Source organism: Drosophila albomicans, chromosome 2L (genome assembly GCF_009650485.2).
Source record: "Drosophila albomicans strain 15112-1751.03 chromosome 2L, ASM965048v2, whole genome shotgun sequence".
Classification (NCBI taxonomy): Eukaryota; Metazoa; Arthropoda; class Insecta; order Diptera; family Drosophilidae; genus Drosophila; species Drosophila albomicans.
This window is the reverse complement of record NC_047628.2, coordinates 22,704,075-22,727,189: the sequence shown is the minus strand read 5'-3', so window position 1 is coordinate 22,727,189 and position 23,115 is coordinate 22,704,075. Positions and strand designations below refer to the sequence as shown.

At 42.7% G+C, this 23,115-nt stretch overlaps 6 protein-coding genes across 7 annotated transcripts; 4 read left to right on the top strand and 2 right to left on the bottom strand.

The window, feature by feature from the left end:
• The first annotated feature begins 1,384 nt into the window (after positions 1-1,384).
• LOC127565243 (uncharacterized) lies at positions 1,385-9,136 on the top strand. The gene is made up of 5 exons (XM_052002848.1): positions 1,385-1,736; positions 4,979-5,082; positions 6,283-6,399; positions 6,459-6,934; positions 6,995-9,136. The coding sequence occupies exons 2-5, from the start codon at positions 4,981-4,983 to the stop codon at positions 7,404-7,406; spliced, it is 1,107 nt and encodes a 368-aa protein (XP_051858808.1). The 5' UTR covers positions 1,385-1,736; positions 4,979-4,980; the 3' UTR covers positions 7,407-9,136.
• Positions 9,137-9,588: 452 nt separating this feature from the next.
• Positions 9,589-11,057, bottom strand: LOC127565245 (protein farnesyltransferase/geranylgeranyltransferase type-1 subunit alpha). Its single transcript, XM_052002850.1, has 3 exons — positions 10,641-11,057; positions 10,225-10,585; positions 9,589-10,162 (listed from the first exon to the last, which is right to left on the bottom strand). Exons 1-3 carry the CDS (start codon positions 10,777-10,779, stop codon positions 9,685-9,687), a joined length of 978 nt encoding a protein of 325 aa, XP_051858810.1. The 5' UTR covers positions 10,780-11,057; the 3' UTR covers positions 9,589-9,684.
• Positions 11,058-11,116: 59 nt separating this feature from the next.
• On the bottom strand, positions 11,117-12,746 carry LOC127565244 (uncharacterized). The gene is made up of 2 exons (XM_052002849.1): positions 12,342-12,746; positions 11,117-12,270 (listed from the first exon to the last, which is right to left on the bottom strand). The coding sequence occupies exons 1-2, from the start codon at positions 12,478-12,480 to the stop codon at positions 11,381-11,383; spliced, it is 1,029 nt and encodes a 342-aa protein (XP_051858809.1). The 5' UTR covers positions 12,481-12,746; the 3' UTR covers positions 11,117-11,380.
• A 99-nt stretch (positions 12,747-12,845) lies between these two features.
• LOC127565242 (tubulin-specific chaperone D) lies at positions 12,846-16,837 on the top strand. Its single transcript, XM_052002844.1, has 4 exons — positions 12,846-13,897; positions 13,961-15,109; positions 15,182-16,056; positions 16,118-16,837. Exons 1-4 carry the CDS (start codon positions 12,964-12,966, stop codon positions 16,724-16,726), a joined length of 3,567 nt encoding a protein of 1,188 aa, XP_051858804.1. The 5' UTR covers positions 12,846-12,963; the 3' UTR covers positions 16,727-16,837.
• A 106-nt stretch (positions 16,838-16,943) lies between these two features.
• LOC117564962 (putative apoptosis-inducing factor 1, mitochondrial) lies at positions 16,944-20,366 on the top strand. 2 transcript variants are annotated; one of them, XM_052002845.1, is made up of 7 exons: positions 16,944-17,461; positions 17,568-17,821; positions 17,907-18,212; positions 18,273-18,387; positions 18,446-18,695; positions 18,756-19,570; positions 19,632-20,366. In XM_052002845.1, exons 1-7 carry the CDS (start codon positions 17,332-17,334, stop codon positions 20,033-20,035), a joined length of 2,274 nt encoding a protein of 757 aa, XP_051858805.1. In that variant the 5' UTR covers positions 16,944-17,331; the 3' UTR covers positions 20,036-20,366. The 2 variants fall into 2 exon arrangements, with proteins under 2 accessions (XP_051858805.1, XP_051858806.1); XM_052002846.1 differs by having other exon boundaries at positions 16,947-17,461; positions 17,568-17,605.
• Positions 20,367-21,098: 732 nt separating this feature from the next.
• Positions 21,099-22,793, top strand: LOC117564961 (calphotin). The gene has a single exon (XM_052002737.1). It carries the CDS (start codon positions 21,099-21,101, stop codon positions 22,791-22,793), a length of 1,695 nt encoding a protein of 564 aa, XP_051858697.1.
• The last annotated feature ends 322 nt before the right edge of the window (positions 22,794-23,115 follow it).

Genomic DNA, 23,115 nt, shown 5'->3' with positions numbered 1-23,115 from the left:
TTCTACATCCAAGCACCACACACAGCCACAACGAATTGGAACGCATTGCAAAAAATATAAGAAGAAAAAAAAAGAAGAAAGAAAAAAGGGCAGCAGCAACGAAAGTTAAACACACACAATAAAATTAAGACAAATTCAATTTCATCACGAGGCGAGAGTTGAAGAGTGCGTGTGTGTGTCTTTGATTTGTGTGTGCTTGTGTGTGCGCCGCGTGTGTGTCTCGTGTACCCTCGTGTGAGTGTGTTTGCCTTGCCTCTGTGTGTCCAAGTGGCGCGTCCTTGGAGCAAGCCAGCCTACCATACAACTTGCAACTCTTTCTGAAGTCCCCCCCCCCAAAAAAAAAAAAAGCAGGCGCCGCACAAGGATACCCAAGGCAATTACAAGCAACAACAACAGCAACATCAATAGCAGGAGCACCAGCAGACAGCGGCAACAGTGAGTACAGCTGCAGCAGCAGGCAGCAAGCAGAGTAACCGCAACCTCAACCAGAACGACGACCACAAGCTGAAGCTGAAGCTGAAGCAGAACCAGGCCAACAACGCAGAAAATCAATTTTCGTGAAAATACATAAATTGCAACGAAAAAAAAACGTACTTTCAAAAGCGAGCGAGCGATCGAATAAGCGACAAGCGAAAAAGTGTGAGTGCAACAACAAGAACAGCAACAACAACAGCAGCAGCGGCAGCGACAGCGGCAGAAGAAGTCAACAGAATTGCCATCTCCATCAACTGCTACTCTGGTCGTCCTCAGCCGCCATGCTGGACTAGCACACGCCTGTTGTTGTATCTGCTGACGATACACAATACTACAAGCAAAGCAAAGGCAAAAACAAAAACAGAAACAGAAAATCACACAAACAAAGATACAAGAACCAACAACAAGAACCTAAACAACAAAATCGGGCTTGCCTCGCTGGTTAGGCCTGTCTGTGGAGGAGGTGCAACGGGGGCCAAAACACAACAACCACAACACACACACACATAGTAAACGACGAAAGGGTCTCGGCAACAACTCAATAACAATAGCAGCAGCAGCAGCAGCAATAGTAGTCAAAGCATCCGCAGCAGTCGCAGCAGCAGCAACAACAACAACAACAGCAGCAGCAGCAGCAGAACTTCAATACTTCGCAATCGCATACAAAATCGCATCGTGTGTTCGTCTTCGTATCGGATATCGGCCTGCCTCCATTCATGAAGGCCTAACCAACAGAAGCTGACAGACAAAAAAAAAAGACATACAAATTATATCAGAGACCCCAAAAATAACAACGGCAAGGAAAAAACAAACAACAAACTAACAAAATCTCAATAACAACTAATTAAAAATAAATATTACAAATTACTCAAGAACAAATTTTTGAAATTCATAAATTCGAAATAAACAACAACAAAAATTTATAAATAATAAAAGAGCATCTGTGATTCGCATATAAAAATAATAATTATAAAATATAACTTATTTTCATACTGCACGTTTTTTTCCAAAAACTAAACAAAAATAACAAATTATTTAAAAACAAATTTTTAAAAATATATAACCAACATTTGCCATAACTATAAAATTTAAAGAGCTCAAATATTAATTAAAGCAGCACAACGGATTGGTAATAAAGGGATTGCCAGCACCGTAGCAACCACAGCAACAGCAGCAGCAGCTACAGCCACAACAACAACCGCAACAACAACAGCAGCCGCAACAGCAACAAATTCATACAAGGTCAACGGATTTAATATTTTGTAAGTGCTTTCACTGCATTTGATAACCAAACTCTCAGCATTAGTCCCATATTTATAAGAAATGCATCATCCAAGTTCTTTTACAAAACTTGCATTGCATTCGCAAATTATTGACAATGTCGCACAGCATCCCCTTCTCCCCCTTCTGCGTCTCTGGTATGCTGTGTGTGAGCACATGTGCATGTCAATTAGTACTTTCTGTTCGCCCATGAACATCATGCTATATCGAGAGAATCTGCAGAAAACAGCAGTTCTATCGAAGGATCGAAACACAAATACTCTTTAAAAATGCATCAAGTTATTTAGAAGTGACCTTAATATTTTTAAATAACAGTTTCTCATTCACAATTTTAAAATTATCAGTGCAATAAGATTACCTTTAAGAGCCTTGAAATTACACGTTTTTTAAATTTTCGTTAGAGGTTTTTAAAGCTAATTGTACTAACTTGTAAAAATTGTAAATAACACATTCATACGCAATAATAATTATAAATTTATATAGTGCATTGTTAATAATGTTTTTGTCACAAGTTCAACCCATTTGATCACTTGACTAATCCTGCGCCAAACTGCGCTTGACAAAAACTAGTTAAAAAAAACGTTGCCTGCTTTTAGGCGACATTTAAAATTGATCCTTCTACCCGACAGTTAGGCTACCAAATCATAATAAATTATAATAGATATTTATATTGTAATAACATGAAATGCTAAAGGTTGTTGAAGCGCACTATTAGTATTATTTTAGTTACAAAATTCATTCAATTAGTAGCTCTATCCAACATGAACTTGCTCATAAGAAACATAGAATGTGAACATGTTAAATGTAAGATGACAATATGCCGCACGATCCTGCTACCCTATGGTTAGGGTATTCGAAATTAACGCATCACAGGCACCGCACTGCAATAATTGGGCCAAAAACAAAAATTAATTGGCTGGCAAGTGCGACGCGCACAGCGGGAGCTATGGGGAATAGCAATGTTAATGGGAATCATTATAGGATTGAGCCATATATCTGAGAATCGCAATCGCAAAGGTAATCGCATTCAGTCTGGCGACGCGCCTGCGTCTTGCCGACGTCGCCGTCGTCGTTGTCCCCGGGGTGCCACTGTGCGAAATGTCAACGGTATTTTTATCGGTTAAGTAAACAAAACAACAAAAAAAAGTAGCGGTAATATGAACAGATGTTCGGTCGGGTCAGTTGTCTCTGATGATAGCAATGCATCTACTACATACAATCCCTAACGTACACACACACACACATACATCTTTCTGCCAACACCTGCCACCTGCCTCGATTGTTCTTCTCACAACCTGAACATCAGATTAGCAATGCTTTGTATTGATTTTGTATTATAAGCACCGCACAAATACGTCTGTGATCCGTTCCGGAGATGTCCTTCCCCCATCCGTCCGTCCGTCTGCATTGTCTCCTTTTACAGCAACATGACCGTGTCTGAGCTGTACGTGCAAATATGCAGACACATCTCGCCTCTGTCCGAGTGTCTGACCTGACCTGCAGCTGCGTGTCCCATACAAAAACACCTACACACTCACACACACCTACACTCTGAGTAGAGTGGCTGCCTCGCACATCCATCCATAAGTATTCGAGAACATGACTAATACTAATACTCAGACTAATTTCAACACGCCAGCTATGCAGAAAGGGCATTTTGTTATTACATATTTGCGCCGCCTTGTTGGGCGTCGTCGGTGGCTTCGACACAAATAGCTGGTAATAAATAGTCATAGTAACCCAGTAACAGGAACTGGAACTGGAAAACAACGGCAAGACAACGTCAATATTATATTCGCTGTTTAGGCCAATCAATCACATCATCCATCAGTCAAATAGTCAAGCAGCCAGCACAGTTAGCATTTAGATAGTCAATCACCGAAAGAATAGTGTGAGGCGGCAAATAAATTGCGGTCGCACACAACATAGAGATATGTTATGTATTTGAAATTAAAGACTATGTCTACTTTTTGATCTTTCGCGATCGTTTACACAACACCCCCCAAAAAGCAGAAGATATTTGTGGTGAATAGCTAAGAACATCGTGGTGAAATTGAGAAGAAGGGCTTAAGCTTGGTTTGAAGGAAAATAGATCGACACTTGGTAACAGAGCGCGAGCTTAAAGAGTCGGGTTAAAAGTGAAGTGCGAAGAGTACAAGTGAGTGAGAGATCTCGAGGGTTTGTTTTATAAAAGTGGTAATTTATATTTTATAAGTCCGACATTCTTTTATTCTTATATTACTAAATAATATCAGCTGTTTTTAGTACTAACCAATAGAGAACAAATCGGTTACCTACTTAACCATTAACTTTGGTCCATCTTAAAGAAACTCGATTGGACTTCTAAAATTCTTGCTACAATTTGCGGCAGGAAATTAAGAGCTAGATCAAGAAATAGACACGTGAAACTACATCTTGTGGGTTCCAGAAATACTAAAATGCTATTCAAATGCGTATCGAATATAATTATCGTTCCATAGGCTTCAAAGAAAACAACTTAAATTAGGCAATTTACAATTTAGTTTGTATCTGAGGAATTTCATGCAAAGGTATTAGGCAAATGAGATGCCGTTGCTAACTTATACATAGAACATTTTTTAATAGTTTTGGAATTCATTAATTTTTTTTTTTGCTAATTTACTCATAATTAATTTGTCTATTTCAAAAGTATTTTATATCACGTGTAGAATTCATAAATATTTCATGGATTCTTTAACGTTGAAAGCGAGAGTATTATGTAAATGAGATGCCAAAGCTAACTGTTAAACTGCTCCAGTTAACGTGTCATAAAACCTAATTGGTTTCGACTTGAGATAGAGAGATGATGGCACTCGGATCGATTGATTATGACGAAGGAAGTTACTTATTACATATCCGAGTTGGGAGTGCTGTCAGCGGATATATACTATTAGCTCAAAATGACAACATCATCGTCAAAATTGTATCTGTCATCAGCATTGGCTTTGCATCTCTTTCCCCTAACCGCATTTGATTGTGGGCTTTTTTTCTTTTTGTGGCCTTGGCTGAGGCCAAAACGTGAGACCTTCAAAAGGGACACGACGTGGGCGTCATTCAAAAATAGAAATAAAAATAATAATAGAATAAACCTACTGCACTTAGACTTGATAAACATTTGCGATTATTAAATGCTCCACATCGCATAAATAATGTTAATGTAATATTCGTATTTCAATGTATTTTTCTTTTGTTTTTTTATTTTCAGAAATGGAAATCATTCCTGAAGGTAGACACTTTCGTTTGGTGCATGAATCAGAGCTTCCAGAAATTTTGGTAACTTTAGAACGCTATCTGCCGGAATCATTAAAGGTATGTTCTTCCCTCTCCCCTCCAGCTTACTCTTACAATTCAGTATCTTTCATCTAGTTGAAGAGCGCATAAATAAATAAGTACGAGTATTTTTTCACACTAGACACGCCCCGTTTCTCAGATAATTTAAGCAATTGTTGCTGTTGTATAAACGGAGTTGCAAGTTACGAGTTGCCAGTAACCAGGGCTGGGCCACATAGACCGCAAGTCATGCAATCTCAAACCTGTGTATCTGTATCTGTATCTGTATCTAAATCTGAAACTGAAAGAGACCCATCGCTGATGTTTGACCTGTTTTCGCTGTTTACGCCCGTTTCACTTCAATTTGTGAAATGCCCTCGCCATTTTGCGCCCATCCCTCGCTCCCAAGTCTGCAGTCGCCATCACGTGTTCAAGTTCGCCTCGTGCTGCTCATGCCGTTGCATTGTTCGCAATGCCTTGTGGCAAGCGGCAGCGGCAGCGGCAAGTAGTAAGTGGCAAGTGGGCAGGCCCCTTAGAGGAGGGTGGCAGCTCGACAGCTAAACTATTTGGCTTGGCACCAGTTTCAACAACAATTGGGCCGACATTGGAGTTTGCCTCCTTGCCTTGCTGCTTTGCTGGTTAAAGTTTCGATTTTTCGATTTATACCATGCTATATATACTATATACACGTTCATATGCCAGGGGGAGTGCTAAAAAACGAGGCGAAAACAATTTGCTGCCATAAAAACGTACACTAATTTTGAAGCTAATCCTATTACCAAGTCTGACCTAACCCCGCTTGGCTCCGACACCGCCTACCCTGGCCTATTATATTAGCAGCATTTCAGCAGAACAGCTCAAATATTCCACGTAGAAACAAAATTTGAATAGTGTATAATCAACAGCATGGGATCCTGTGTTATTAAAAGGCATCTTTGAAATGCAGTTTAGTTGCTCTTTGAATATATATTAAAATAAAGGCAAGGAATGGAAAACGATTTATTATATGGATAATCAGTAAAGTTCATTGAGTACTTTAATTATTTAATTTAAAAGCGGAAAGTTTGTAAAGGATTTATGAGGAAGTTAAAGAAGTTAGAATAGTATTATTATAGTACATATAAAACAAATTCTCACTGCGAAGTTTCCAATTTATATCGGAAGCTCTCTGAAAGTGAAGTATTAGGTAATATATAACATAAAAAGATTTATATAAATGATATGTTTGTTTTCTTGCAGTTTCATCAAACCATTAAAACGTACCTGAATGATCGTATTTGGGATTTCAAGTTTTATGTTGCTAAAGATTGGCCCGAAAAACCGATAATATTACATTTTCCAGGATGCACGCTTACGGTAAGTATAATCGAATAGCATAACAATAAATAAATAATTATCATATAACACTTGTTTAGCCCTACAACAATATATACCAAGCTTTTGGCATATTTTGTCCATCCGCACAAATCGAGCATGTCGATCTGATGCGCACCGAAGATGTACTTATAGATTGGCAGAAGCCATTGTACCTGAACTTTACGCACATCGCAATTATGAATCGCCTGGATGATTTCTATTCGAAAATTGGGCTGATGGAGCGACTAAGTGGTGATATCTATGTGTGTAACAAGCTCAACACGGACCTCGAGCTTGACCCGTTGCCCGACGATGCAGAGATGCGACTGCTGACACTCGACAATGTCCAGGGCATACACGATTTATATCCGGCCAATGAAATCGAATGCGTCAAATTGTTTGATATACTCGTGCGTGTGCTGCCCGGTTTGGGAATCTTTCGCAAGGATACCAACGAGCTGGCCGCATGGATGGTCCATTCATACTATGGCGCAATGTTTTCGATGCAAACACGTCCAGACTATCGACGCATGGGGTGAGTGGACATCAGCGAATAATTTATGATAGAGTTTTACTTATACTTTTCGCTTTGCAGTTATGGCATCCGTCTGGCCAAAGCGTTGACACAGCTTGTGATTGAGCGCGGCTACACACCGTTTGTTGTGATACGTCCACATAATGATGCCTCGAGGAATCTGTATACGAAACTGGGCTATGTCAAGGCATACGAGACATGCCGCGTCCGCATGACCCCCGATTGCTATGAGGACAGCACTGTGGGCACCATCAGTAACACATCCTATGCCAAGTTTCCGCCGCTACCTCAGGCCAACGACGATGACGAGTGTGTCGTCCAGCTGCGTCGTGTGAAGCAAGTACCCGGCGAGAGTCAGACTGTTGACGACGAGGGCATCGAGGATATGTTGGCTGAAAAATGTGATATCAGCAACGATGAGGCTAGAGAGCGTAAGACCACAACTGATGAGGGCATCGGCGAGGATAAGTAGAACAAAAACAAAACAAAAAACACATAAACAAAAAAAAAACGAAAACAAAAACAAAGCGGCTCCAAGAGCTTTGCGCCCCCCTCAATAACAGAGAGTTACAGATTGAACGATTGAATGCTATATATACACTTATAGATATGGATGATACGAAAAAGAAGAAAACGGAGATATATGGAATATGTATGTATGTAAAGTTGTAAGCACCTAGATGTAGGCACCTTTAGGGGACAGGACAGGATTGTGGCGTCGCGTCGTGTCGATTCAACTCGAAACATTGCAAGGCACAAGTGGCGTTAATTTTTTAACAATTATATTAAAAGCTAAACAAAACACAAATGAATAAGAAACCGAAACAGAAAAAGAACAGAAGTTTATAAAGTATCTACATAGTATTTACATTTATCTATGTACGAGTATATTTATAGATGGTAAATGAAGCTTCCTCACACAAAAGCGCAGCGTGTTTTCAGTACGATCAATTTGCTAATCGAGACGAATGTTTGTCAGAAAATGATTTATTTTATATACATTAAAAACAATTGAAAACTAAATACAAAAAAAAAAAAACAAAAGACATAGGTGAGTCTAATGAATTCTACGTAATGAACTAAACAAAAATAATAAAGGAATAAAATGTACACCACGGAGAACACGCTGGAGATCCGATTTTAGAAAAGAACAAACACAAATAATGAAAGAAATTTTTAATTTTTTGCTAAAAATGCTTTTACAAAATGAAATCCAACAATTGTAGCAAGACGATGACGGCTAAGTGCGAAACAAAAACAAAATCAAGGAGCGTATAAATTTATTATAAACTATATATATAAATATATCTATATATCAAATTGTTAAAAAAACACACACACACACAAAAACAAACTAAAACGACAACAACCAGAAAAACTCACTCAACTACAAAGATAAACAAAAATAACTTCTCTATGGCTCCACGCAAACTCAGAACAGGTAAATCAATTATGTAAAATGATAAAACGGTTTTGGTACCAAATATTTTACGATACTCGTACACTTCTCTATTTGTAAATGGGCCATGTACAACACTCTACTCCCTCCCTAAAAATCTTTATAGTAACTCTACTTAGCTTTTGACGATTTCAATTTAATATTTTATTTGATTGTACTCAAGTGAACATCTCAATTAGCTTGGCCCAGGCGAGATAATGCTTTGATTTTGAAAATACATTTGGATTTATAGGCTTTTTCAAATTTATATATATACCCAAAATGACAAACAAAAACAAAAGCGTAACAAGAAAAGAAAAAACTAAACAAAATCAAGAACAACAAAAAAAAAAACACAAATATATATTTTACTATTACGAAATTTTATTAAACTATATGCAAAAAGAGTACTTAATGATTTTTTGCTCCTACATAAAATAAATATTTTTTAGCCGAGAAAGAAACAAATGAATGAATGAAAATAAAAACACGCCAAAGATGTCTTCTGCTTTATTTTAAGTACGTACTTATTATGCAAAGGTAGGAAATAATTAATAACCATGGCTACAACTTGATTACACAAAACTGCAAAAAGTTTCTCAAATCGTTGAGCGCCGAGTAATAATTCATTTTTGCCTTTGCCTATTGACAATTTTCCATTATGAAAACTCAAAAAAAATATACGCAACAAATCAAATTAAAAATGACAAAAAGAAAACTAAAAGAAAAATTAAAAAAAAAAAAAAAAACAAACAAAAAAAGAACACGTTATATATTACAACTGCTATATTGTATGTACTCGAACTAAACAAAACTGAAGAAAATGAAGCAAATTTAAATAAATACCAATATTGAGACAGCAGCACTCCGTCCTCTAGTTTTTATCCCACTGCAGCAGCGAGAGATAATAATTGACGCATAGATAACAACAGAAAAAAAAACTAACTTAGAATGCGCTCACAATTATCTTGTTAATTGTTAATGAAAATTACGTGTACAAACACACATACTACACAACCTCGATAGTTGAACAAATATTGGGCAAGAAACATTGGAAGTTGCCTTGGCGAAGCTCTATTCAATGTATCACAAAGAAGCTAAACAATCAGACTAAATCGTAAAGCGTCAAAAGGTAAGTAAAATTAAACAATCATACCAATAGAAAGTTTAAGATCGTCGATTCAATATTCCGGCACAGTCAAAACACTTTACCAACTGTTATGGTCTAATATGGTATGTATTTTCAGTATAAACGAGGTCTGCGGTACGTACATTGTTTAAAACTCAGCATAAGCGGCGCGAAGTTATTACTCTATTCCGTTGTGGAAGGCTTGCTTAGCTGTGTCTTCAAATGCTCGGCCACATAGCTCCAGTACTTGCGCCTAATGACATCATGTTTGCTGGCCATATCCTCACACAGTGTGTAAACTTTTTGAGCCAACTGATTGTTCTCGTTGGCCTGCTCTTGATACAAATCGATCAAGTATGCGAGCAGATATGGAGAACGATTGCCGGCCGTGTAGAGACCCTCGCTAAACTGCACCACTTCAGGGGAGCTATTAAGCTTTCCACTTGGACTCTGACGCAGCACGCCCACCAAATAGTTCCAGGCACTTTCGTTGTTTTTGATCACACGTATGTGATTCATAGTATATAGAAGTTCACGTTCGATCACCTCAGGTGTGAAACCCAAATGCTTCAACACAAAAAAACGCTGATTCCAGGCGGAATTATTACGTTGATCCTCGCTGATTAAACGATTCACAAACTCCAATTCATCATCGTAAAGACTGCAAGCGAAAAAACGTATTGAGTTGCAAAATAATTTAGAATTAAAGAACCTAACACTCACTTAAAGGTGCGTATGGCCCACTGACGATGCTGCCAGGCATGATAGTTTTTGGCATTGCCATCGTTGTCTAGTGCATTCTGTGTCAACTCGAGCTCCCATTGAGCGCAGTTCATCATCTGAACGATGACGCGTCTATGATGCCAGACTTGATAGTTTTTGGCATTCTGTCTAATCACATCGTCCAGATAGTCCAGTTCATCCTGTAAGTCGGCATCAAGCTCCCGCAATATATCGCGCCTATATTGCCACACAGTATAATTGGCCGGATTCAAGTTGAGTGCTTCTGTCGTTAGTTTCAAGGCACGTTCCGACTTTTCGCCTTTGGCGATAATCGCTCGCATGTAATCAAACACCTCACGAACTATAATTGTAAGTGATTAAATAACTATTGTTCTCATTTAATATAATGAACCTACACTTGGGACTGTAGGCTATGGACACCACCGGATTGGGGCCATCGTCCTGCGGCAGCGGTGTCACATCGGCCCAATCTTCGCGTTCGCTATACGGCAACCAGTCGGTGCCCAAGTTCTCCTCGTCCGAACTGTCGCCCATCTTCTCGTGTATATAATAACTAATTAGGTAGCGCACTCGCACACAACTGCACAATTAGGCGGAACACAGCAAAATGGTGGTGGGATTTTATCACACGGCAAACTAGATAATTTTCAACAATTTACGATTGTGCTTCCCATGCACTTTTAGCTTTGAAAACGCAACAGCTGACTCATTTGCCATTCACAACGCACAACTCAAATTCACAATGCGCAACTCTACATAGGGTTGCCATTCACAACGCATACGAGCGAACAACACTAGCTTAAATTTAAATTGACAAGTAGGATATTTTAGAATTAAAATCAAATACATATATAAGTTTTTAATGGCATACGTTGTTTGTTTTTTTTTTTATTACAAAAAAAACTTTACACTAAGAACTGTAAAAGTCTAACACTTATAGCTATTCGAAAAGATAAAGATGCAATCTTATATTTGTGACTACAATTATGATGGATACGATAGTGTATATAAGAATGTTTTTGCGGGGATCTTTGTAATATAAATGTTAATGTAAATTACTTTTGGATGAAGCCAATTAATAACTGTTACTACTATGAGATGTATACAATTGTATATACAATAAAATTCTGATCTCTTAAAATAAAGGCTCATTCTCTATCTTAACATCACACTCTATAATGGAACACTGAGCAGCATAAATGCTGCCATTAGTTTGTGTGTTGGTCCCATTGTACTTAGAGTTAGACTGCTGATGATAGCCATGATTAGTTGACGCTGGTGCTGGGATTAATTTGGGCAGACTTGGCGAACTCTGTTGGATGGTTTCCCGCTGCATATCCTGCTGATTGAGCTCCATTAGTAAACGACTAACTTCGGTGCGGAATTTCATATTGTTCAGCGTCGACAGCGTTTTCATATGCGGCAGAAGACTAACAAGAAAGTTATGATCCGCATCATCTTTAGCCACATCAGCAGCAGCAACAGCTGATGTTGATTTTTGGACTGGGGCTGGGGACGTCGCTCGGCCATTCGCACATCTATATGCATCTGCGGAATTCCTGCGATATCGCGTCCGCTTCGCTGTCGGTGCTTTTGGCAGTGGTGACAACAATCCGGGTGAGGTATGCGTATCTGATCGATTGTGAGACAATGGAGTGGACATATCGTAGTTGTTGTGCTTGGCTACTAATGACATATCGGAACCCGAGTCAGGGCCTGTAGCGTCGGAAGTTTCTCGCTTGAAAATATCACCCATGATCTCAAAGTCAAACGAATCATCGTTGTCCACATCTATGACGAAATCATCGAGTTTCTGCAGATCAGCGCTCTCATTGCAATCGCTGTCAATGTTAAAAGGCAAAGGTGCAAATGGAACCATTTGATCAGGATCGAAAATATTGCGCAGGAATTCCAGAGGTCGAAAGTAAGGCCAGTTGGAGTGATCAATACTTCGCCGCTGTATTTTGCGCACTTCGGCGCGATAGCTGTCGCGCAATCCTTTGAAGCGCTTCTTGCAAGTGCACACTGAAATAATATGAAATGAATAAACAACAGAAAATACATACACATGTATGTATATTAAAAGATAAGCATACCATCAGTTCCCATAATAGACGCCACCTCGTCCCATTGTATGTTGCCCACATCTTTGCGTTGTGACAACTGCATGGTGGAGTCCCATAGCGCACGTCGTCGTCCCACCTCGACGATCAAACGATAATTATCCAGTTTCATTGCATTCAAACGAATTTGTAGCGAATACAAAATGGGAAAGTTTTGCTTGACAGCGTGTAAACAAAAATGCAGCGTTTTTAGCCAGGGCTGGGCTGCAACGCCAAAGGCACACACGATAAAACGTGATATTACGTCTATCGCAGGTAGTTAATTAAACACCAAACATAAATAATCGAACACAATCTTGAGAAATTCTTCAAAAGCTACAAAAACAATTATGAAGTGAACCCAAAAGTACCAGGGACACAAAATCTTGTATCTTACTCAAATCGCTAGTATAGTATTGCAGAACGATAACAATCACATTGACATCCCTGGCCATAACAGCTGCTTGGGCTATCGATATTGTGAATCATATTTGCGTGAAACGAAATAGAAACGAAACACTGAAACAGTAGGGAAACCGAAACGGTTCAAGTTGTGCTTTGTGTTTGTTGTGCCGGCTGTTTGAAAATTCCTTGATTTAATCAATAAAACGCAAGAATGTTGCAAAGCGACGATGTCAAGGATGAAGATTTGCCGGCGAACACGCTCGAGCTATTCTCCGAACTGGACCAAGTGCTGGCCATGATTGACGCCATGAAGCCCATACAAGACCGAAGCTTTGAGCATGAGTTTGAGCAATACACCGAAGTCTTGTCGCGCTACCAAGAGCAGCCCCATCTGCTGGATCCCCATTTGGAGTTGCTGCTTTCGCGCCTCCTAGGCAAAATCCGACAATCGGAGTCGCCAGCTGGTGAACGAGATGCCGCATTCAAGTATTTGTATATTATTAGCAAAGTGCGCACCTATAAAGTGCTTGTCAAGTTTATGCCCCACGAACTGAGCGATCTGGAATTTGTACTGCAACTGCTGAGTCAACAGGATCCCAAAGAGTTTGCCAATTGGGAGACACGCTATGTGCTGCTTCTCTGGATGTCCATCCTGGTACTCAATCCCTTTCACATGTCTCGCTTAGATGCGTATGCAACAACGCCTGTAAACAACTGTGTTGTAAACCATGTGAATGTACCGCAAGCTTCCTCCAAAATGGAACGTATCTTTGAGCTTTGCAAGCTGTATGCATCCACCAACGACACCTGCAGCAGCATGGCTGCCTATTTGTCGGCAAAGTATTTTGTGCGTGCAGACATCAAGGACTTGTACTTGGAGCGTTTTCTCGACTGGGTCATTGAACAGCATCAGGCTGACACCTTGCAGGTCAAGTTCGGTCAGCTGGCTGCTGTGGCAGCTATACTAAAGCATGGCAAGCGCGAGGATCTGTTGCCATATGCGGACAAACTGTTGCAATGGATTGTGGCGTGTCAGTACAAGGATGTCAATGATTTCCTCAAGTACAAATACTACGTGAAGATTGTGCAGCGTCTGGGGCTGGTGCATATGAAGCCACGCATTGCCAGCTGGCGCTACAAGCGCGGTAAGTAATCAACTTCATTGCATAGATTTTTTAATTATACATATATGAATGAATGCTGGGCAGGCACACGCTCGTTGGCCACCAATCTGGGGCAACAGTCAGGCGCTACTGGCAACGCTGCTGCAGTGTCTGGCGCTGATGATGAGGCTGCTGGCGATGGGGATGAGATTGTCGTGCCTGATGCTATCGAAGATGTGATTGAGGAGCTGCTGCAAGCGTTGCGCAGCGGAGGGAACGATGTGCGCTGGAGTGCGGCCAAGGGATTGGGTCGCGTCACTAATCGCCTGCCCAAGGAGCTAGCCGATGAAGTGATTGGCTCCGTGATCGACATACTTAATCCACTGGAGCCGCATGAGGCGTGGCATGGCGGCTGTTTGGCTCTCGCTGAGCTCGCCAAGCGTGGACTGCTGTTACCTTACCGCTTGCGTGAGCTGGTGCCCTTGCTGATGCAAGCGCTCTTCTATGACGAGATGAAAGGTTACATGTCGGTGGGGCAGCACATTCGGGATGCCGCCTGCTACATGTGCTGGGCCTTTGCACGCGCCTACAATCCCGATGATCTCAAGCCATTTGTGCAACAGATCTCATCGGGTCTACTAATTGTAGCCGTCTTTGATCGCGAGATCAATTGCCGACGTGCGGCGTCGGCGGCTTTCCAGGAGAGCGTGGGTCGTCTGGGCAATTTCCCCTATGGTATTGAGATCTCCACCACCACGGACTTTTATTCCGTGGGCATACGACAGAGTTCTTATCTAAACATCAGCGACTTTATTGCACAATACGAAGAGTATCGCCAGCCGTTGATTGATCATCTGGTACAGCGTAAAGTGGGACATTGGGACTCGGCCATTCGCGAACTCACAGCCAAGGCGCTGCATAAGCTAACGAATCGATCTCCCTTGTACATGGCTGCTGTGGTCATGCCACAGCTGCTGGCCAAAACGGATACCATTGATGTGAATGCTCGCCATGGCTGTGTGCTGGCCATGGGTGAAATTACGCTGGCTCTCAGGCAATTGGAGCTGACATCCGCTGCAGAAGGTACCGTTTATCTGTCCAATCAACGCATTGCCGAGTTGAACGAACTGATTCACACATTTCTCGAGCGTTGCTGCTATCGCGGCATGAGCGGCGAGCTGATGAAGCAATGCACTGCGAACTTTATACGCAACTGTAGTTTGGCCAAGCTGCCCGTTACTGAACAGTGTTTAGGTAAGTAGACATTAATCTTTTAAAAGAAATTAATATACATTGACTTTATTACTTTATCACTTTGCTTAACAGGCAGCTGGCAGACTGTTATCGACATGTGCCTAGTGTCCAAAACGACACAAATCCGAGAATATGCCGTGGATGCGCTAGCTGAACTCTGCACTGCCTACTACTGTGAATCCTCGCGCCACACTGAAAATGAGCTTGTTATCAATGCGTATTTGAAGGGCGCCGACAATGATTTAGAGGAGCACATACGCATGGGATACCTAGCTGCGTTGGGTGTGCTACCCGCATTTATGCTGCGACCACACTTGAGCGCTGTGCTGGACAATCTGGTGAAGCATTCGCTGCCACCACAAGTGGCGCACGAGGAACACGAGAATGTGCAAACCTATCGCTGGAGCGAGGCACGCAAGGAGAGCGTGCATGCTCTAAGGAAACTGGTTCAAACTGTGGGATACGAAATGAGCACCGGAGATTCGTTTGGCAATCGCCAGCACTTCAACAAAGTCATTGAATGTCTACTGCAGGGATTGGATGAGTACACTTTAGACAATCGTGGCGACATTGGCGCTTGGGTGCGTGAGGCAGCAATGACGGCACTATACGAAATTATCACACAATGTCCCAAGGAACTGTTGTTGCCACAGCACGTACATCAAACAATGGTTGGCTTCATGCAACAGGCGGTGGAGAAAATCGATCGTACTCGTGGTCTGGCTGGACGTCTCTGTTGTCGCTTGATACACGTCCAGCCAGCCATTCCCCATGTACGTGATCACGAACGTCTGCTCGAAATATTCCCCAGCGATGAGTCGTCGGTGCTCTGGTTGTTTGCGGATCATACATTCCCCCTATTTTGCGAGCTACTCGCTTTACCCGCTTATTCAAAGCGAGTGATGTTGGGTCTAAGCGCCAGCATTGGACAACTCACAGAGTCACTGGTAAGTAGTCAACGATGTAATGTCCTGTTCTTCTTTTAAGCTTACACTTAATATTTTACAGATCAAATACGCCTCCACAGCGCTCTTCCAGTTTATGCGTTCGCATGTGGAGATGGTGCCACGTCTCTGCGCCGAAATTGTGCAAAACTTTGAGGCACATCTGCTAAACGAACGTGTCACGTATCCCATGCTTAGTTTCCTCGAACGCATCATCGCCTCTAGCACCATTGATGCAGTTTTGCATGATAAATCAAATCCGTTTGCCGAGGACATATATCGTCTGCTTAATCTGGAGGTCAAGGGCTACAAAAAACTTTACAAGACTGCGAGCAGCATAAGCGCCTTTTGTCAACTCGTCCAAGTGCCTCGCTTGAGCAAGCGGGTGCTCTCCAAAATGTCAGTATTCCTTGGACTACAGCATGTGCATGTGCGCAAGACAGCAGCCACAAAATTATATGAAGCCTTGGCGCTACACGGCGATGTTACTGAAATACCCGAAGATAACATGGATGAAATCCTCGCTTTGCTATCCGAAACCGATTGGACGTTGCCCTTGGTTGAGGTGCGACCGCTACGCAATGAACTGTGCAATCTCATGGGCATTAAGCCGCCAGTGAGCGGAGCATCTGCTGCTGCTGTGGCCAAGACATCAACTGTGCCCGATAAATAAGCTAAAAGAATTTAATTCCCTTTTTATTTGACACGCACTTTTGCACAAACATAATATAGCATTTATTTATCTGCCTTGCTTAATAAATATGAAAAAATATTAAACACCAAATTTGAATTTTGTTTCTTTAGAATACATATAAGAGCATTTACTAAACTGCCTGTGCCTAATAAAAAAATTCTAAATAAATTAGTAAAACGAATTTGTGTTTTTTGAATTTCCGTTTTTCCGAGTAGCCCTGGTAAGCTGGAGCCAACAGTGTTTGGCAACTCTCACGTGCGTTTGCTCTGTGGACACCAGTGCTGCAAAGCGCCAAACAAGTGCATTTGGTGTGTGATAGATAGTGATGTAAATTAAAAGTTGTGTTATTTCGCATTTAAAACAATGTGTGTTGTCATCCATTATCATCAAAAGTACTTGCAATCATATTCACTCTGAGAAATAATTCACTTGCTGCGAGAAAACAACAGAAAAATCACCAATTTATAGATACTATATAGAATACACACACGTTTCTACTATTCGTTGTTACACAAGAAAAGCCAATAGAATTCAATTCAGAATAGAGTTGTTGTTGTTCTTGTCGTTGTTGTCAAATCGGTATTATGAGCATTTGGAGTGTACGATGTTTGTGTCACAAGTTCTGTCGGCAGGCGCACATTTTGGCCCACAGACGCGTCATCAGCCCGCCAACCAAAACAGCACAGCGTCTCCAGCTGGCGCTCCTCAACAGCGGTAAGTTCAATTCGTGGGCATCCACAAAGTGAGGTTATGTGCCACCCGGCATGAGTTGTAATTTAACAATTATTAACTGAATGACTATGGTTTTCTTATCTCACAGGCAGCGCGCGGCAGGCACACAACAGTTTATATCAAATGGTAAAGAAACGCACTCTCGAAGCGCGCACAAAATTACAAGCAAATAAGTATCCAAATCATAATGCCTGCATGCGAGTACCCAAAGCGGTTGAGTTTGTGCCCGAAGTGGACGATGAGGTTGCTCAGAGTTCAGTTACTAAGCTACACCACAGCAGCGAAGTTCAAGCGCAGCATGGCCAGAGTTATAATACCTTTCAAGATCCCCACTTCCGATTGGTATTCCTTGCAAATCATCCATTTCATTTTTACTACCTTTATACATTAACAATCTTACTCAATTAATCTTTTCTGTGTATTGCAGGGCTATGCTGACACACGTTCACACTCCACGGCCCAGGATGTGCTCAAATCATCGCAGTGCGAGAAGCCATCGGAGCCTGTTAGTAAAGATGTCTGCAAAGAGACGCCCGTAGATCCCTGCGAGGAATTCAATCGTTTGCGTCGCGAAACTGCTGCCGAAATGTTTGGCAGTGGCGGCGACTGTGCAGGTGGAGCAGGAGGCGGTGGCGGTGGGGATGATGACAAGAAGGCAGCCGAGGAGCGTTACAAACAGCTGAAGCTAAAGTGCCTTGTGGGTGCACTAGGAGCACTGCTCGCTGGTGGCTTTGTATGTATAACAAATTCCTTTTCCTCCACACATATATTAAAATAATGATATATACTTCAGATTGCTTGGCTGTTGTCGCGCGATTCCAAGAAAACGATTGTCGACGAAAGCGGCGAAATCATTGACAATTCAGAAGAGGCGCTCAAACGTGCCAAGATCTCTGGCCTCATAACTAGTAGGTAGTCTAAAAACGATCTAGAGAAGAGCTTACTAAACCTAATCCCTCCTTGTAGCACCTCGCAGCTCGGACAAGTTGCCATCGTCGGTTCCATATTTGATCATTGGCGGCGGCACAGCTGCCTTCTCCGCGTTTCGTGCCATCAAATCGAACGATGCACGCGCCAAGGTGCTGATGATAAGCAATGAATTCCGTAAGCCTTATATGCGACCACCACTCTCCAAGGAATTGTGGTACACACCCAATCCCAACGAGGATCCCATCAAAGACTATCGCTTTAAGCAATGGACTGGCTCCGAGCGCAGGTAATTAAATTGATCTTGACTTTTGCTTCCTATCGCTAATTTGTTTTTCTCTCTGTGCAGCCTCTACTTTGAGCCGGAAGAGTTCTTCGTGGATCCCGAGAAGTTGGAGAGCAGTGCAAATGGAGGCATTGCCGTTGCCCAAGGATTCGCCGTGAAGAAAGTCGATGCACAGAATCGCATTGTCACGCTCAACGATGGCTATCAAATTGGCTACGAGGTGTGCCTAATTGCCACCGGAGCTCAGCCAAAGAATCTGCCCGTTTTTCGCAATGCTCCTCCCAGTGTGCGCGAGAAAGTGATGGTCTATCGCACACCCGAAGACTTTGATCGACTGCGTCGCTATGCGCGCGAGAAGCGTTCGATTACCATTGTGGGTAATGGTTTTGTGGGCAGCGAGCTGGCGTGTTCGCTCGCCCACTATTCCAAGGAGAATGGCGGCGGACGAGTGTATCAGGTGTTCCAGGAGAAGGGCAACATGTCCAAGGTACTGCCCAACTATTTGAGCAATTGGACCACACGCAAAATGGAGGCGCAAGGTGTCTGCGTTATACCCGACGCCAGCATCAAGTCTGCAAATCGTGATGACACCCAATTGAGGCTGGAACTTAACAATGGCATGACGCTGCTGTCGGACATTGTGGTGGTCTGTGTGGGTTGCACACCCAACACATCGATGGCTGGTCCCTCCAAGCTAGAAGTGGATCGCAGCTTGGGCGGTTTTGTGGTCAATGCCGAGCTGGAGGCACGTCGTAACTTGTATGTAGCTGGTGATGCATCATGCTTCTATGATCCATTATTGGGTCGACGACGAGTGGAGCATCACGATCATTCGGTGGTCTCTGGACGCTTGGCAGGCGAGAATATGACCGGCGCAAGTAAGTAAATTCATATAAATGTATACTTACTTTGCATTTAACTGATTTCCTTTGATTACAGAGAAACCATATCAACATCAGAGCATGTTCTGGTCGGATTTGGGTCCCGAGATTGGTTACGAAGGCATTGGCTTGGTCGACTCCTCGCTGCCCACTGTGGGCGTCTTTGCGCTACCCAGTGATGGAGATAAACGTGCTGACACTCATAATGAAGTGTCCGCCGATTCGAAAACAACAGATACTGTGATCAAGGAGGGCAGCACCGGGGCCGATGTCACCTGTGATCCCAATGAGGAGGCCAACTACGGCAAGGGCGTTATCTTCTATCTGAAGAATGACAAAATTGTGGGCATTCTGCTGTGGAATCTATTCAATCGCATTGGTCTCGCACGCACGATCATCAATCAGAACAAGACCTACGACGATCTGAATGAGGTCGCCAAGCTGTTTGAGATTCACACGTAGTGTGGCCATTACACATGGAGATGGACATGGAGAGAACGAAGTAATACCCAACTTGCTATTACTATTGACTACTGATGCAATCATCCCAAAACGTTCCAAGCCAACCAGATGATGTATGTAATATATGTACAGCGAGAAAAGCCACGACCAGCTGGAGATATAGAGAGAGGCAACAGAAATTTAGTGTTAATTTTATTATTTTGGTACAAATTGTTGTTTTTAGTGTAGAAGGACAACGCACACCGACACAGCGGAACTACATCTATGGCACGTTGAACTTCGATGATTATAAGAAGCAATATTTGATTAAATCGCACGTCACTATATTAAATGATAAGCGGCATTATTCTCTCCTCCGTTTCGCCGAATAGTTAGTTTTCCTTTAATTTGTTAAGCGAAATTTTGTTATGGCTGCCATATAGACCAAAGTGCAAGATGTCCCTAAGCTGCACAGTTAATTGTTGTACAAATAAATTCGAAGACATTTTCTACAAACGTGCAAAATCTTGTTTCGCAGAAATGGATCATAAAATCTTGGCCGTACCTTCTGCTACTAATCCGAATAAGGATTCGGATTTACCTGTGCCACCATTATTATGTCGTTTGCCCGTCATTAAAATTGGGATATTTCGCGGATTTACAGTCTGCGACGGCAGCTGTCGCGGATTAGCGATTTCCACCAATTGGCAGGTAGACGCCCGTAGTCCTTAGCGATCCTTAATTCGCCAGGTAAATCCTTTGAGCTTCTATAAAATCGCGGCGCGCAGCTCAAGCAGCATCAGTCACATCGCATCCAGCAAGTGAACAACAAGTCACCAAGTGTTCCTCCTCATCGCAACCAGTCAGTGAAAAAAGTCACCAAGTTTCCAAACCGTGAAAAGTCACCAAGTTTTCGAACCGTGAAAAAAATCACCAAGCTTCCAAGCCGTGAAAAGTCACCAATTTTCCAAATCGTGAAAAAAGTCACCAAGTTCCCAAACCGTGAAAAAAGATACCAAGCTTCCAAGCCGTGAAAAAACACCAAGTTTTCAAACCGTAAAAAATTAATAAAAAAAATAAAAATATGAAGAGTGTTCAAGTGATCCGTCTGCAGCCTGATGAGTGGCAAACTCATGATGCCGGCGAATTAGACGCAGCTGCCGCATTGCTTATGCTGCGCTATCAGTACAACATCAAGATCCAAAGAGTTGGTGCTGCAACTGAAGATTCCGACGATACGAAGCCGCCATCGCCAGCTCCACCGCCGCCACCGGCTCCGGTGACAGCCACTGTCGTGGTGCCCAAGGCAGGCATCTCTGCTGCAGCCGTCAACAACAACGGGAACGCAAAGGTAATCTTGGCGGGTAAACCAAATCTGGTCATCATAGCCAAGCCAAAAGCAGCCACGGCTGCTGCACCATCCAATATGGTGGTTATCTCCAAGCCAAAGGCAATAATTGCTCGCCGAGCTCTACCGGCTGCTACTGTCAAATCATTCCCAGCTTGTGGTCCGAAACCAACAACAGTTGCTGCTCTCAAGCTATCTCCAAAGGCTGCTGCTGCTGCTAAGCCAATTACAGTTGCTGATTTTAAGCAAGCTATGATTACTGGTGCCAAAATAATTCCAGTTGCTGTTCCTAAGCATATTACAATTGCTGGTCCCAAGCCAGTTCCAGTTGCTGCTCCTAAGCCAATGGCAGTTGTTGCTCCCAAGACAATGGCAGTTGTTGCTCCCAAGCCAATGGCAGTTGCTGCTTCTAAGCCAATGGCAGTTGCTGCTCCTAAAGTTGTGCCAGTCGTGGCAACCACATCGGCAGTTACTGCTCCCACAGTTATTACAGTTGCTGCTCCTATTGCATTGCCAGTCGTCGCCTCCACATCGGCTGCTGCTGCCGCCGCTGCCGCCAAAGCAGCTGAACAGGACTACACTACACCCAAGGATCAAATTCGTCCAGCTGTCAAGGTCGCCTCATCGCAGCCGCTGAAGAAACGCGCTTTGCCGCCGTATTTGCTGCGTTACGCCATGACTCCAGACTGCGCCACAACTGTGACCGACAACATCAACACTACTCAAGCTGCTCCCAGCACATCTCAGGCTGCTGCTATCACTGAGATTCAGACTCAAACTCAAGCTGCTGCTACCACATCTCAGGTGGTTGTCACCATTGCTCAGGCTGCCAACACAACTCAGGCTGCCGCTCCAGTTGTTGCTGCTCCGATTGCTGCTGCTCCGGTTGTTACTGCTTCGATTGCTGCTGCTCCAGTTGTTACTGCTCCGATTGCTGCTGCTCCGGTTGCTACCACATACCACGTTGCTACCAGGAAATCTGTGGCTGCTGCTGCTGCCAAGTCCCAGATTGCTGCTGCTAAAACTCAGATTGCTGCTACCAAAACTGAGATGGCTGCTGTCAAAACTAAGATTGCTGCTGCCAAAGCTAAGGTTGCTGCCACCACCACTAAAGCTGCTGCTGCTGCCAAGCCAGCTCAGGCTGCCGCTAGCACATCTCGTCGGGCAAGCACTTCTCTTCCGACATCTCGTGCCGCTTCTCGCGCTGCCTCTCGTGCTGCCAGCGCTTCTGGATCGGCCAGCACTTCTCGTGCCCCAAGCACTGCCCGTGCTCCGACCACTGCTCGTGCTGCCACAAACGGCACACGTGCCACTGCCGCCGCCGTGGTCAAGGCCAAGGACAAGGTGCATGGCAATGAGTGCAACGCTTCGCTGTTGAAGTCGTGCCGCAACATGATTCGTGAGTTCCTCGAGAGTCAGAATGCCTACTGAATTGGGTTTGACTGGATTTGATTTGATTTCACTTTTTATTTTTTATTGCAAATAGAAATTTTTTTCCTTTTTTTTGTGTAAGTTGATTTTTTTTTGTATACATACATATAGCATATAATCATAATCATAATCATAATCGTAATCATTATCATAATCAATTATCATCATTTATATATACTATTATCGAAAGATAAGGTTTTTCAATGGAAGAACAGGTATTGTGGCGACACTAAAGTGCTAATTATTAGCTATTGGCGGTGTTTAAACTTATGCGTTAAGAAAAAACAAACAAACTATATATATCATCATATATAATCATCAT

Excerpts from the sequence above, each read along its gene's own strand:
- LOC127565245 (XM_052002850.1), bottom strand. The coding sequence starts at position 10,779 with ATGGGCGACAGTTCGGACGAGGAGAACTTGGGCACCGACTGGTTGCCG. Across the intron at positions 10,586-10,640 it reads CATAGCCTACAGTCCCAAGT|TTCGTGAGGTGTTTGATTAC; the intron begins GTAGGTTCATTA and ends TTACAATTATAG. Across the intron at positions 10,163-10,224 it reads TGGGCCATACGCACCTTTAA|TCTTTACGATGATGAATTGG; the intron begins GTGAGTGTTAGG and ends TTTCGCTTGCAG.
- LOC117564962 (XM_052002845.1), top strand. The coding sequence starts at position 17,332 with ATGAGCATTTGGAGTGTACGATGTTTGTGTCACAAGTTCTGTCGGCAG. Across the intron at positions 17,462-17,567 it reads GCTGGCGCTCCTCAACAGCG|GCAGCGCGCGGCAGGCACAC; the intron begins GTAAGTTCAATT and ends CTTATCTCACAG. Across the intron at positions 18,213-18,272 it reads CACTGCTCGCTGGTGGCTTT|ATTGCTTGGCTGTTGTCGCG; the intron begins GTATGTATAACA and ends TATATACTTCAG.
- LOC127565243 (XM_052002848.1), top strand. The coding sequence starts at position 4,981 with ATGGAAATCATTCCTGAAGGTAGACACTTTCGTTTGGTGCATGAATCA. Across the intron at positions 5,083-6,282 it reads ATCTGCCGGAATCATTAAAG|TTTCATCAAACCATTAAAAC; the intron begins GTATGTTCTTCC and ends GTTTTCTTGCAG. Across the intron at positions 6,400-6,458 it reads TTCCAGGATGCACGCTTACG|CCCTACAACAATATATACCA; the intron begins GTAAGTATAATC and ends ACACTTGTTTAG.
- LOC117564961 (XM_052002737.1), top strand. The coding sequence starts at position 21,099 with ATGAAGAGTGTTCAAGTGATCCGTCTGCAGCCTGATGAGTGGCAAACT.
- LOC127565242 (XM_052002844.1), top strand. The coding sequence starts at position 12,964 with ATGTTGCAAAGCGACGATGTCAAGGATGAAGATTTGCCGGCGAACACG. Across the intron at positions 13,898-13,960 it reads CAGCTGGCGCTACAAGCGCG|GCACACGCTCGTTGGCCACC; the intron begins GTAAGTAATCAA and ends AATGCTGGGCAG. Across the intron at positions 16,057-16,117 it reads GACAACTCACAGAGTCACTG|ATCAAATACGCCTCCACAGC; the intron begins GTAAGTAGTCAA and ends AATATTTTACAG.
- LOC127565244 (XM_052002849.1), bottom strand. The coding sequence starts at position 12,480 with ATGAAACTGGATAATTATCGTTTGATCGTCGAGGTGGGACGACGACGT. Across the intron at positions 12,271-12,341 it reads GTCTATTATGGGAACTGATG|TGTGCACTTGCAAGAAGCGC; the intron begins GTATGCTTATCT and ends ATATTATTTCAG.